General features: G+C 43.9%; 1 protein-coding gene across 1 annotated transcript in view; it reads right to left on the reverse strand.

Annotated features, from left to right (window-relative positions):
- Positions 1-1,254: 1,254 nt before the first annotated feature.
- Positions 1,255-15,434, reverse strand: part of syt11b (synaptotagmin XIb) — a 26,922-nt gene continuing 12,742 nt past the window's right edge. The window contains exons 3-4 of the mRNA XM_042425194.1: positions 3,547-3,667; positions 1,255-2,991 (exon numbers count right to left, since the gene is read on the reverse strand). Of these exons, the coding sequence (XP_042281128.1) occupies positions 2,681-2,991; positions 3,547-3,667 (432 nt within the window). The 3' untranslated portion in view covers positions 1,255-2,680. The remainder of the gene's footprint in view (positions 2,992-3,546; positions 3,668-15,434) is intronic.

Genomic DNA, 15,434 nt, shown 5'->3' on the forward strand with positions numbered 1-15,434 from the left:
GACACAAACATCTGGCAGCTGTTTACTACTGACAGGAACATCTGGCAGCTGTTTACTGCTGACACAAACATCTGGCAGCTGTTTACTACTGACAGGAACATCTGGCAGCTGTTTACTGCTGACACAAACATCTGGCAGCTGTTTACTACTGACACAAACATCTGGCAGCTGTTTACTGCTGACACGAACATCTGGCAGCTGTTTACTGCTGACAGGAACATCTGGCAGCTGTTTACTACTGACACAAACATCTGGCTGCTGTTTACTGCTGACACAAACATCTGGCAGCTGTTTACTGCTGACAGAAACATCTGGCAGCTGTTTACTACTGACACAAACATCTGGCAGCTGTTTACTGCTGACACAAACATCTGGCAGCTGTTTACTACTGACACAAACATCTTGCTGCTGTTTACTGCTGACACAAACATCTGGCAGCTGTTTACTGCTGACAGGAACATCTGGCAGCTGTTTACTGCTGACACAAACATCTGGCAGCTGTTTACTGCTGACACAAACATCTGGCAGCTGTTTACTGCTGACAGGAACATCTGGCAGCTGTTTACTACTGACACAAACATCTGCAGACCCTCTCAGTAACTGGCGGCCATGATGATTTTTACGTGTGTTGAACCTACATTTGGAAGCTCAGAGAGAAGTGCTGAAGGCTCCAGATGTTCTTGGATCAGTGGCGGGAATCTGCATCAGGCCTGATGTTCAGCTGCTCTCAGCTTCAGTAGATGAGATATTAGTGGAAGCATTCATGCTACAAACAAGTATTTTACATGTTCTGTCAGTCCGGACGCTGCTCGTCTTCATCGTCGTCTTCAGTCGAGTCGTACAGTGAAGCTGCTCCAGGATCAGAGGAAACCATGTTTCATCTCCTCCGGCCTGAAGCACCGGGTGGTGACGGCAGCCTCTGATTGGCTCCTACTGAGTACTGACAGTGAGATATTCAGCGTTTACATGTGGATCCTTTAGTTAGAAGCAGAGTTTTTCATTTTTAATCAGACTGTCTGTGTGTCGGAGCTGAAACTCGTCCTGTCAGTCAGAGTGATGTCAGCGTGATGTCAGCAGCTCTTCTTTTGTTTTTTTTGTTTTTGTTTTTCTCTCGGGACAGACATGCGATGAACTGCATGACAACAACAGCAAGAGGGGAATCTTTTTTTTTCTTTGTGGTTTTTTGAATCATATTTGAGCATTCCTTCCCCGTCGACACACACCGACAGCCAGACACACGAGGAGTCTTAGACATGATTTCATGGTTTCTATTTCAAAAACAGCTGTTTGTTGGCTGTAATAAAGAACTGCAGGACTTTTCTTAGATTGCAAATGTTGTCGTGGTAGAGAGAGATAATAGAGACAGAAAGAGAGAGTGTTGAAAGGTTCAGTTCAGCTTTATTCAAGTCTGTCTTGATAAAATCCTGACATGTTCGTATGTGCATGGAAACGTGTCTCTGTAACTAACAGTTCCTACTCTCCATGCTGACCCTGAACACATCTGCACTGTCAGAGAGGAGGACGACGTTCATCTGAAGTTAATACAAAGCTTCATCAGTGCTGGAGGGAAACATTCTGCTAGTCTGAAGACGTGTTTTTGATATGTGGAGTATTTGTTCTGTCTGATGAGATTAAACCGCTTCAGGTCTGAAGCTGTGAGCTGCTACTTTACGCCTCCACCACACTCAGCTGTCACAGCGCCACCAGCTGGCTGATTACATCATGTTCAGGACTAAATCCTGAGAATGAAACTCCTGCCTCAGTGTCCAATCAGATACGAGGCTTTTCTCAGTCTGAGCTCGTCTGTTTCTGTGACACGTTGTGAGTCACGGCTCAGAGTCCAGATCCAGCCCGGTTCAGTCCAGAAGAACACAAGTGTTCCTGCTCCAATCAGGACCAATCAGCAGCATTATATCTGATCTTAGACTGTTAATATGTCACTTTATTAGGTTTTAATATTACTTCGTCATCTCAGAGGTCTGCTAGCGGAGCTCTGAGGTCACAGATCAGTCAGCTGTTCCTGCTGATGATCCTCCCACCTCTACAACCTGCACTCCTGAGCTCAACTCGCCAGGTCTGAATCTGGCGTTCTCTGTGCTGAGAAAGGCCGATGAACACGGTTCAGTGTGTTGATCTGCTGACAGAAACGATGAGCGAATGTGTTCCAGACATTTCCTCTGAGATCCTGAAAGCGGCGCGTTGTGGCTAAAATACATAAAGAGCGTTTGCAGCTCAGCAGAAGTGACACTGAGAGAAAATGTCTGAAGACGTTGCATCATCGTCAGCGTGAATAAAAACACGTTCTACTTCCTGCTGGAACAGACTGAAACTTCAGACCTGAGACTGATGAAACTTCACATCAGCTTCAGATGAACTCTGAACTCTGAACAGTGACGATGCGTTCAGGGTCGGTATGGAGAGCAGGAACTGATGCAGTGACGACGTACATATGAACAGGTCAGTATGTGTTAATACAGACTTGATAAAACACAAACCTGTCCTTTAACTGTGGTGTGTATATATGTGTGTGTGTAAATATGTGTAGTTAATGTGTGTGTGTGTGTGTGTGTGTGTGTGTGTGTGTGTGTGTGTGTACACTCAGTCTTTATTTCCCAGTGCGTTCACTGGTCGAGTCCCAGCCAGTCGCTGCTGTCGGCTGGTTTCAGTATGTTTTGTTTCCTCAGTACTCGCTCAGGTTGTGCCATTTGGAGATCTGCCGGCGGGGGTTCTCGCAGACTTCCCGCCAGTGGGAGGCGCCGGAGGGGGCGGGGCTGTGGAGGCCGAGCAGCAGGCGGCCGAGGACTTCGTTCTTGGTGGTGCGGTCGAAGTCGACCACCAGGAACTCGACGGAGATCTCAGGCAGCAGCTCGGGCGGGATGTCATAGATGAAGGACTCGTTGAAGACCGGGTTCAGCGTGCACTTCTTCACGTGGGTCTTCTTCTTGGCGATGCGCTTGCGGCCGTAGAAGACGTTCACCTTCACGTAGGGGTCTGAACAGAGAAGAAGAAATCACAGGAAGTCATTTTCTGTCACACAACACTGACAGCAGCTGACCAGGTTAATGTTGACATTCATGGTCACGTGTCCGAGCGTATATGGACGGCTGAACATACGTGACAGTGTGACGTGTGATTGTGACTCCATGTTCATGAATCTGCTGCTATAACAGCCTGACACCCACCAGGCCCTTCCTGCTCTCCAGAGGATGAACCTTTTACATCTCAATGACTCCATAATCTTCCCTGTAGCGCCCCCCTCAGGACAAACTGTACATGTTTAGATCCACTGGATGTTTGTTCTGTCCAAGAGGACGTCACATGCAGACAATCATTCATGTCATGTGACATTAAAAACTCGTTAATTCAACGTGGGAGAATATTCAGCTTCTATTAGTTGATTTATAAACACTGCTGACGTTTATGTCTGTGACTGAAGAACACAGTCAAAGATTGATCTGAAGAAACTCTGTTACTGTAAAATATTAAGTTTAAAAACTACACAAACTCCCATGATCCTCTGCTGCGGCTCCCGCTGCATGTACTCACTTGCCGACAGGCCGGTGATGTCCATCTTGGGGAGGTGTCGGGCCTTCAGGACGACCACGCTGAGACGATGAGACACCGGCTGGTAGGACAGAGACGCCAGCAGCTCCCCACGAGTCTCACACTGAAAACAGGCACAGACACATTCAGTCTGTACTGCACATTAACTGACACTCTGTAGTCTGTACTGCACATTAACTGAGCCTGTAGTCTGTACTGCACATTTACTGACACACTGTAGTCTGTACTGCACATTAACTGACACGCTGTAGTCTGTACTGCACATTAACTGACACTCTGTCGTCTGTACTGCACATTAACTGACACGCTGTAGTCTGTACTGCACATTAACTGACACGCTGTAGTCTGTACTGCATATTAACTGACACACTGTCGTCTGTACTGCACATTTACTGACACACTGTCGTCTGTACTGCACATTAACTGTCACACTGTAGTCTGTACTGTACATTAACTGACACGCTGTAGTCTGTACTGTACATTAACTGACACTGTCGTCTGTACTGCACATTAACTGACACACTGTAGTCTGTACTGCACATTAACTAACACTCTGTAGTCTGTACTGCACATTAACTGACACGTTGTAGTCTGTACTGCACATTAACTGACACACTGTCGTCTGTACTGCACATTAACTGACACTCTGTCGTCTGTACTGCACATTAACTGACACACTGTCGTCTGTACTGTACATTAACTGACACACTGTCGTCTGTACTGCACATTAACTGACACACTGTAGTCTGTACTGCACATTAACTGACACGCTGTAGTCTGTACTGCACATTAACTGACACACTGTCGTCTGTACTGCACATTAACTGACACTCTGTAGTCTGTACTGCACATTAACTGACACGCTGTCGTCAGTACTGCACATTAACTGACACGCTGTCGTCTGTACTGCACATTAACTGACACTCTGTAGTCTGTACTGTACATTAACTGACACTCTGTCGTCTGTACTGCACATTAACTGACACTCTGTAGTCTGTACTGTACATTAACTGACACTCTGTCGTCTGTACTGTACATTAACTGACACGCTGTAGTCTGTACTGAACATTAACTGACACTCTGTCGTCTGTACTGTACATTAACTGACACACTGTCGTCTGTACTGCACATTAACTGACACTCTGTAGTCTGTACTGCACATTAACTGACACACTGCAGTCTGTACTGTACATTAACTGACACACTGCAGTCTGTACTGTACATTAACTGACACTCTGTCGTCTGTACTGCACATTAACTGACACTCTGTAGTCTGTACTGTACATTAACTGACACTCTGTAGTCTGTACTGTACATTAACTGACACACTGTAGTCTGTACTGTACATTAACTGACACAACGTAGTCTGTACTGTACATTAACTGACACACTGTAGTCTGTACTGAACATTAACTGACACTCTGTAGTCTGTACTGTACATTAACTGACACTCTGTCGTCTGTACTGCACATTAACTGACACTCTGTAGTCTGTACTGCACATTAACTGACACGCTGTCGTCTGTACTGCACATTAACTGACACTCTGTAGTCTGTACTGAACATTAACTGACACGCTGTCGTCTGTACTGCACATTAACTGACACTCTGTAGTCTGTACTGCACATTAACTGACACTCTGCAGTCTGTACTGCACATTAACTGACACTGTAGTCTGTACTGCACATTTACTGACACACTGTAGTCTGTACTGCACATTAACTGACACGCTGTAGTCTGTACTGCACATTAACTGACACTCTGTCGTCTGTACTGCACATTAACTGACACGCTGTAGTCTGTACTGCACATTAACTGACACACTGTCGTCTGTACTGCACATTAACTGACACACTGTAGTCTGTACTACACATTTACTGACACTCTGTAGTCTGTACTGCACATTAACTGACACACTGTAGTCTGTATTGCACATTAACTGACACTCTGTCGTCTGTACTGCACATTAACTGACACACTGTCGTCTGTACTGTACATTAACTGACACACTGTCGTCTGTACTGCACATTAACTGACACACTGTAGTCTGTACTGCACATTAACTAACACTCTGTAGTCTGTACTGCACATTAACTGACACGTTGTAGTCTGTACTGCACATTAACTGACACACTGTCGTCTGTACTGCACATTAACTGACACTCTGTAGTCTGTACTGCACATTAACTGACACGCTGTCGTCAGTACTGCACATTAACTGACACGCTGTCGTCTGTACTGTACATTAACTGACACGCTGTAGTCTGTACTGCACATTAACTGACACACTGTCGTCTGTACTGCACATTTACTGACACACTGTCGTCTGTACTGCACATTAACTGTCACACTGTAGTCTGTACTGCACATTAACTGACACGCTGTAGTCTGTACTGTACATTAACTGACACTCTGTCGTCTGTACTGCACATTAACTGACACTCTGTAGTCTGTACTGTACATTAACTGACACGCTGTCGTCTGTACTGTACATTAACTGACACGCTGTAGTCTGTACTGTACATTAACTGACACTCTGTCGTCTGTACTGCACATTAACTGACACGCTGTCGTCTGTACTGCACATTAACTGTCACACTGTAGTCTGTACTGTACATTAACTGACACGTTGTAGTCTGTACTGTACATTAACTGACACTCTGTCGTCTGTACTGCACATTAACTGACACTCTGTAGTCTGTACTGTACATTAACTGACACGCTGTCGTCTGTACTGTACATTAACTGACACGCTGTAGTCTGTACTGCACATTAACTGACACACTGTCGTCTGTACTGCACATTTACTGACACACTGTCGTCTGTACTGCACATTAACTGTCACACTGTAGTCTGTACTGTACATTAACTGACACGCTGTAGTCTGTACTGTACATTAACTGACACTGTCGTCTGTACTGCACATTAACTGACACGCTGTAGTCTGTACTGCACATTAACTAACACTCTGTAGTCTGTACTGCACATTAACTGACACGTTGTAGTCTGTACTGCACATTAACTGACACACTGTCGTCTGTACTGCACATTAACTGACACTCTGTAGTCTGTACTGCACATTAACTGACACGCTGTCGTCAGTACTGCACATTAACTGACACGCTGTCGTCTGTACTGTACATTAACTGACACGCTGTAGTCTGTACTGCACATTAACTGACACGCTGTCGTCTGTACTGCACATTAACTGACACTCTGTAGTCTGTACTGTACATTAACTGACACTCTGTCGTCTGTACTGTACATTAACTGACACACTAGTCTGTACTGCACATTAACTAACACTCTGTAGTCTGTACTGCACATTAACTGACACGTTGTAGTCTGTACTGCACATTAACTGACACTCTGTAGTCTGTACTGTACATTAACTGACACTCTGTAGTCTGTACTGTACATTAACTGACACACTGTAGTCTGTACTGTACATTAACTGACACACTGTAGTCTGTACTGAACATTAACTGACACTCTGTAGTCTGTACTGTACATTAACTGACACTCTGTCGTCTGTACTGCACATTAACTGACACTCTGTAGTCTGTACTGCACATTAACTGACACGCTGTCGTCTGTACTGCACATTAACTGACACTCTGTAGTCTGTACTGAACATTAACTGACACGCTGTCGTCTGTACTGCACATTAACTGACACTCTGTAGTCTGTACTGCACATTAACTGACACTCTGCAGTCTGTACTGCACATTAACTGACACTGTAGTCTGTACTGCACATTTACTGACACACTGTAGTCTGTACTGCACATTAACTGACACGCTGTAGTCTGTACTGCACATTAACTGACACTCTGTCGTCTGTACTGCACATTAACTGACACGCTGTAGTCTGTACTGCACATTAACTGACACACTGTCGTCTGTACTGCACATTAACTGACACACTGTAGTCTGTACTACACATTTACTGACACTCTGTAGTCTGTACTGCACATTAACTGACACACTGTAGTCTGTATTGCACATTAACTGACACTCTGTCGTCTGTACTGCACATTAACTGACACACTGTCGTCTGTACTGTACATTAACTGACACACTGTCGTCTGTACTGCACATTAACTGACACACTGTAGTCTGTACTGCACATTAACTAACACTCTGTAGTCTGTACTGCACATTAACTGACACGTTGTAGTCTGTACTGCACATTAACTGACACACTGTCGTCTGTACTGCACATTAACTGACACTCTGTAGTCTGTACTGCACATTAACTGACACGCTGTCGTCAGTACTGCACATTAACTGACACGCTGTCGTCTGTACTGTACATTAACTGACACGCTGTAGTCTGTACTGCACATTAACTGACACACTGTCGTCTGTACTGCACATTTACTGACACACTGTCGTCTGTACTGCACATTAACTGTCACACTGTAGTCTGTACTGTACATTAACTGACACGCTGTAGTCTGTACTGTACATTAACTGACACTCTGTCGTCTGTACTGCACATTAACTGACACTCTGTAGTCTGTACTGTACATTAACTGACACGCTGTCGTCTGTACTGTACATTAACTGACACGCTGTAGTCTGTACTGTACATTAACTGACACTCTGTCGTCTGTACTGCACATTAACTGACACGCTGTCGTCTGTACTGCACATTAACTGTCACACTGTAGTCTGTACTGTACATTAACTGACACGCTGTAGTCTGTACTGTACATTAACTGACACTCTGTCGTCTGTACTGCACATTAACTGACACTCTGTAGTCTGTACTGTACATTAACTGACACGCTGTCGTCTGTACTGTACATTAACTGACACGCTGTAGTCTGTACTGCACATTAACTGACACACTGTCGTCTGTACTGCACATTTACTGACACACTGTCGTCTGTACTGCACATTAACTGTCACACTGTAGTCTGTACTGTACATTAACTGACACGCTGTAGTCTGTACTGTACATTAACTGACACTCTGTCGTCTGTACTGCACATTAACTGACACACTGTAGTCTGTACTGCACATTAACTAACACTCTGTAGTCTGTACTGCACATTAACTGACACGTTGTAGTCTGTACTGCACATTAACTGACACACTGTCGTCTGTACTGCACATTAACTGACACTCTGTAGTCTGTACTGCACATTAACTGACACGCTGTCGTCAGTACTGCACATTAACTGACACGCTGTCGTCTGTACTGTACATTAACTGACACGCTGTAGTCTGTACTGCACATTAACTGACACACTGTCGTCTGTACTGCACATTTACTGACACACTGTCGTCTGTACTGCACATTAACTGTCACACTGTAGTCTGTACTGTACATTAACTGACACGCTGTAGTCTGTACTGTACATTAACTGACACTCTGTCGTCTGTACTGCACATTAACTGTCACACTGTAGTCTGTACTGTACATTAACTGACACGCTGTCGTCTGTACTGTACATTAACTGACACGCTGTAGTCTGTACTGTACATTAACTGACACTCTGTCGTCTGTACTGCACATTAACTGACACTCTGTAGTCTGTACTGTACATTAACTGACACTCTGTCGTCTGTACTGTACATTAACTGACACACTGTAGTCTGTACTGCACATTAACTAACACTCTGTAGTCTGTACTGCACATTAACTGACACGTTGTAGTCTGTACTGCACATTAACTGACACACTGTCGTCTTTACTGCACATTAACTGACACTCTGTAGTCTGTACTGCACATTAACTGACACGCTGTCGTCAGTACTGCACATTAACTGACACGCTGTCGTCTGTACTGTACATTAACTGACACGCTGTAGTCTGTACTGCACATTAACTGACACACTGTCGTCTGTACTGCACATTTACTGACACAGTCGTCTGTACTGCACATTAACTGTCACACTGTAGTCCGTACTGTACATTAACTGACACGCTGTAGTCTGTACTGTACATTAACTGACACTCTGTCGTCTGTACTGCACATTAACTGACACTCTGTAGTCTGTACTGTACATTAACTGACACTCTGTCGTCTGTACTGCACATTAACTGACACTCTGTAGTCTGTACTGTACATTAACTGACACTCTGTCGTCTGTACTGTACATTAACTGACACGCTGTAGTCTGTACTGTACATTAACTGACACTCTGTCGTCTGTACTGTACATTAACTGACACACTGTCGTCTGTACTGCACATTAACTGACACTCTGTAGTCTGTACTGCACATTAACTGACACACTGCAGTCTGTACTGTACATTAACTGACACTCTGTCGTCTGTACTGTACATTAACTGACACTCTGTCGTCTGTACTGCACATTAACTGACACTCTGTAGTCTGTACTGCACATTAACTGACACGCTGTCGTCTGTACTGCACATTAACTGACACTCTGTAGTCTGTACTGAACATTAACTGACACGCTGTCGTCTGTACTGCACATTAACTGACACTCTGTAGTCTGTACTGCACATTAACTGACACTCTGCAGTCTGTACTGCACATTAACTGACACTGTAGTCTGTACTGCACATTTACTGACACACTGTAGTCTGTACTGCACATTAACTGACACGCTGTAGTCTGTACTGCACATTAACTGACACTCTGTCGTCTGTACTGCACATTAACTGACACGCTGTAGTCTGTACTGCACATTAACTGACACACTGTCGTCTGTACTGCACATTAACTGACACACTGTAGTCTGTACTACACATTTACTGACACTCTGTAGTCTGTACTGCACATTAACTGACACACTGTAGTCTGTATTGCACATTAACTGACACTCTGTCGTCTGTACTGCACATTAACTGACACACTGTCGTCTGTACTGTACATTAACTGACACACTGTCGTCTGTACTGCACATTAACTGACACACTGTAGTCTGTACTGCACATTAACTAACACTCTGTAGTCTGTACTGCACATTAACTGACACGTTGTAGTCTGTACTGCACATTAACTGACACACTGTCGTCTGTACTGCACATTAACTGACACTCTGTAGTCTGTACTGCACATTAACTGACACGCTGTAGTCTGTACTGCACATTAACTGACACACTGTCGTCTGTACTGCACATTAACTGACTCTCTGTAGTCTGTACTGAACATTAACTGACACACTGTCGTCTGTACTGCACATTAACTGACATGCTGTAGTCTGTACTGCACATTAACTGACACGCTGTCGTCTGTACTGCATTAGTGTTTTTCTAGTCACATTGACTTTCCTGAGTATATTTAAAATCCCTTCAGACACGTTTAAGGTAAATAAAAATATTCAGCTTTGAATAACGAGTTTTATTATTATTTTATTATTTTATTATTATTATAAACTGACCTGCGAGCTGCAGGTTCAGTGTTCAGTCTGAACACAGTTCCAGTTAAATGTGTTCTTGTGTTTCAGTTGGAAACGGCAGCATGTTGTTTAACTGCGTGTTGTTTAACTGCGTGTCGTTTAACAGCGTGTCGTTTAACAGCGTGTTGTTTAACTGCGTGTCGTTTAACAGCGTGTCGTTTAACTGCGTGTCGTTTAACAGCGTGTCGATTAACAGCGTGTTGTTTAACTGCGTGTCGTTTAACAGCATGTTGATTAACAGCGTGTTGTTTAACTGCGTGTCGTTTAACAGCGTGTCGTTTAACAGCGTGTCGTTTAACTGCGTGTCGTTTAACTGCGTGTCGTTTAACTGCGTGTCGTTTAACAGCGTGTCGTTTAACTGCGTGTCGTTTAACAGCGTGTCGTTTAACAGCGTGTCGTTTAACAGCGTGTCGTTTAACTGCGTGTCGTTTAACAGCGTGTCGTTTAACTGCATGTCGTTTAACTGCATGTTGTTTAACTGCTGCCGTCCAGTCAGCAGAGGAGTCGGATGATATCTCTTTACTTTGTGTTTCAGGGCAGACGAGCACACTGACATGTTTGTGTTCTCATGACGGCTGCATCAGTATAAAGACTATTTTAATGTGTATTAAACCTGATGTACGAATCTAAAAGTATTTCATTCATTCACAACAAACTGACGTGACAGCAGCACAAAGAGCTGCTCTGTCAGACGTCTGCAGGACCACACACGTCTACATTCTCCCAAACATCCAACTTTAACCCGATTAAATCTAAACAACAGAGAGACTGTCACTGTGATGTGATTATCCAGGCTGTTGCCATGGTGACACACACAGCGCTGACACCGGCATCAGCAGTTAGTCAGCGTCAGGCCGACAGCAGCAGCAGCAGACTCTGTCAGCATGTTCGTTGTGTTCATCAGCTGATCAGCTTTTCTTCACTATATTTATCATTTATGTATTATTATTAACTCTGTTTAACGCTTCAGTTCAGTCTAACTCTGCTGCTGTGACAGTGAAAGCAGGCGGATCAATGATCGGTCGATTAATCAATTAGCTGATTGACATTCCATTAAACAATTATTTCCATAATCAAATAATCGCTTTAGTCAATCAAAAATCAGCTGGTCTCAGTTTCTCAAATGTGACGATTTGAAGCTTTTCTGAGTCATAAAGTGAATATTTTTGGGTTTCAGACATTTAAAGACTCAGGAACCGTCGTTATTATTACTACTAAACATTTTATAGAAAAATCAATTCATCAGTTCGTTGAGATTAATCCACAGTGAAAATCATCATTAGTTGCAGCAGAGGTTTGATTTAACATCCATTTCAAGATAAACTACGACTGAACTACTAAAGTTTCAGGTTCATCTGCTGAGTTTCTGCAATAAATCTAAATCAGAGCTGCAACGAACCATCGATCAACAGAACATTTATTACCGTCTATTTTAATCATCAGTTAATCGCTCCGAGTCTGTTTTAATTCCATCTTCACTGGTCTCAGCAAGTCGTCTCTGATGGTCCAGAATGCTGCTGCAGGCTGTGAACCAGGTCCAGCAGCTGGTCTTTACTTTGCCTTCCCATGAGGTTTAGGATTCATTTTAAGGTTCTTGTCATCACGTTTCGAGGATGTTCTCAGGTGTCTGTCCATGCAGACACCTGAGAACATCAGTGATCTTCTCCATCTCTGTATCACCAGTAGGACCAGTAGGCCGTCCTTCGCTCTCCACTGTGAACTAACGGTGATCGTTGAGGCTTCAACGCTTTTAAAAAACAATTGAAGATCCAACTTTATAAATTGGCCTTTGTCTCACGTTGAGTTGTGTGTGAAGTGAAGTGATGGTTTGTTTGTTTGTTTGTTTGTTTGTTCTTGAGGTCTCCTGCTGCCTGTGTTTTATTTTTATGTTAACTTATTGTTCTTATTGTTCTTATTGTTCTGTGTTTCTAAGGTCTTAATTTTAACTTTTATTCCTGTAAAGCACTTTGTGTATTTTATCTCTGTGAAAGGTGCTACATTAAATAAACTTATATAGATATTACTTATTATTATAGAGCCAGTGTTTGGTTTGTCCATTCTGGGCCACTGTAGAAACATGGCGGTGCAACATGGCGGCGCTGTGGAAGAGGCCCCGCCCCCTCTGTAGATATAAAAGGCTCATTCTAAGGTAAGGAAAACACAACAATTCTTATTCTCAGGTCATTATACACTAATTAAAACATACTAATGAATATCATATAAACTCTACAGACTGCTCCTTTAAGTTCTCAGTGGCTGATTTACAGGATCAGTTTTCATTAAACTTGTTTTATCTAATAAACACTTTAGTCATGTGTAAACAGGAAGTGACTGTAGCATCACTGTGTCAGTAATAGTTTTGGCCAATGAACAATTGTTTATATTTTTCAAAATAAAAGACCAAAATGCTATTTCTACCTTTCTTTTTTTTTGCTGTAGCAAAAACCGTGACCCCAAAACCAGGGCGCAGGTAGTTTTAGTGGCCTAAACATAAAGTGAACAGTCATCTCTGTGACTTTGTTTTATACCTGCAGAAATATGTGTTTTACATTTAATAGTATTCATGCAGTTTGCTGCACCTAAAACTAATCTGTGCACCGTTACACCCCTGCTAAATATTTAGCCACAACTCATCTCTATGTAATAGTTAGTTTGATGAATAATGTGTAAATCTGAACTTAGTAAACTGATGTTATAACAAGGAGCTGCTGCAGTCTGCTCCGTTCATCATCATCAAATCACTGATATATCTGATATCTGTCAATATCTGCAGGAAGTGTTCTGTTCAGACCTGCAGCACAGTTCCTCATACTGGAGCTGCTGGTTTTAACACAGCACTAAACTGGTTTGAATCATACTGAAAGAACGGCAAATACATGTGGAGTTCCCCAAGGCTCCGTTCTGGGGCTGTTCAACATCTGTATGCTGCCACCAGCTCAGACTGATTATATCAGCAGGGGATTATAATCTACAAGCACTGAGTCAGTGCACTGACTAAATCAATGAATGGAAGTGCCGACATGTCCTCCAGTTAAACAAAGAATGATTAAAATCAGCTTCAGTCGCTCACGTTAAAAACCACAAACCGAGCCAGACATCCTGATGGACTCAGACATTTCAACACGTTAAAGGGGACATACGATGCTTTTCCTTATTTTCAGTCAGATGTTCATGTTAAAAGTGGCCGACGTGTCAGATAACGAGGTAACGTATGTATCAGTGATGCCTGCCAGCAGGAAGCAGCAGCTCTGCTCTGAACGTTCACTTTACAACAGTTCATGATGTCGGCTGGTGACGGATTTCTTTCTATGGTCGTCTGCTCTGCACGCCGAGCCACGACTCCGTTACACAGCGGGGCTAAATCAGTAGTTTACCTGTTGGAGGTGTGCTGGTCGTCTGCAGCTCTTCATCAAACATCATTCTGCTCGTACTCTTCCTCCCTGTTTTATTTATAACTGATCCGCTCAACAAACAGCTCCAAATATCTCCACTACCAAAGCTACCAAAGCTCCGCTAATTCAGTGAGAAACATGTTTTATTTCCTGTTAATTCTTCACAATAAAAGTCTCCTGTTATTTAGTCATTTAAAAGCTTTTAATATAAAGCAGTAAAACAGGAAATGTTGGGTTTACATCAGCGGTAATTTAACATGACTGTGATAGGCTGCCCCTCGTAGACTTCCTGAAGCTGACCAATCAGAACAGAGTGGGCTCATCAGGAGGCGGGGCTTAAAGAGACAGGAGCTAAAACGGCCTGTTTCAGACAGAGGCTGAACTGAGGGGCTGCATAAAGGACCAGTAGAAGATCAATAATCAGTTTTTAACTGTGTATCGTGTCCCAGAATATAAATAGAGCTGGAAATGAGCAGAATTGATAATTACAAAGTCACCTTCAGGATATCTTCAGGATATCTCAACGATTAGGGGACTATTAGACTCGACTATTATAACCGTCCTCACTAAGACCAGGAGACTGGATCAGGTCTGGATTTCCCTGAATGGTTTCTGATCTGCTGCTGCGTTATGAAGCGTCCAGACCCCTCAGGTGTTCTGGGACAGGTCCGGACCCCTCAGGTGTTCTGGGACAGGTCCGGACCCCTCAGGTGTTCCGGGACAGGTCCGGACCTCTCAGGTGTTGTGGGACAAGTCCAGACCCCTCAGGTGTTCTGGGACAGGTCCGGACCCCTCAGGTGTTCTGGGACAGGTCCGGACCCCTCAGGTGTTCTGGGACAGGTCCGGATCTCTCAGGTGTTCTGGGACAGGTCCGGACCTCTCAGGTGTTCTGGGACAGGTCCGGATCTCTCAGGTGTTCTGGGACAGGTCCGGATCTCTCAGGTGTTCTGGGACAGGTCCGGACCCCTCAGGTGTTCTGGGACAGGTCCGGATCTCTCAGGTGTTCTGGGACAGGTCCGGACCTCTCAGGTGTTCTGGGACAGGTCCGGATCTCTCAGGTGTTCTGGGACAGGTCCGGACCTCTCAGGTGTTCTGGGA

Source organism: Thunnus maccoyii, chromosome 10 (genome assembly GCF_910596095.1).
Source record: "Thunnus maccoyii chromosome 10, fThuMac1.1, whole genome shotgun sequence".
NCBI classification, from domain to species: Eukaryota; Metazoa; Chordata; class Actinopteri; order Scombriformes; family Scombridae; genus Thunnus; species Thunnus maccoyii.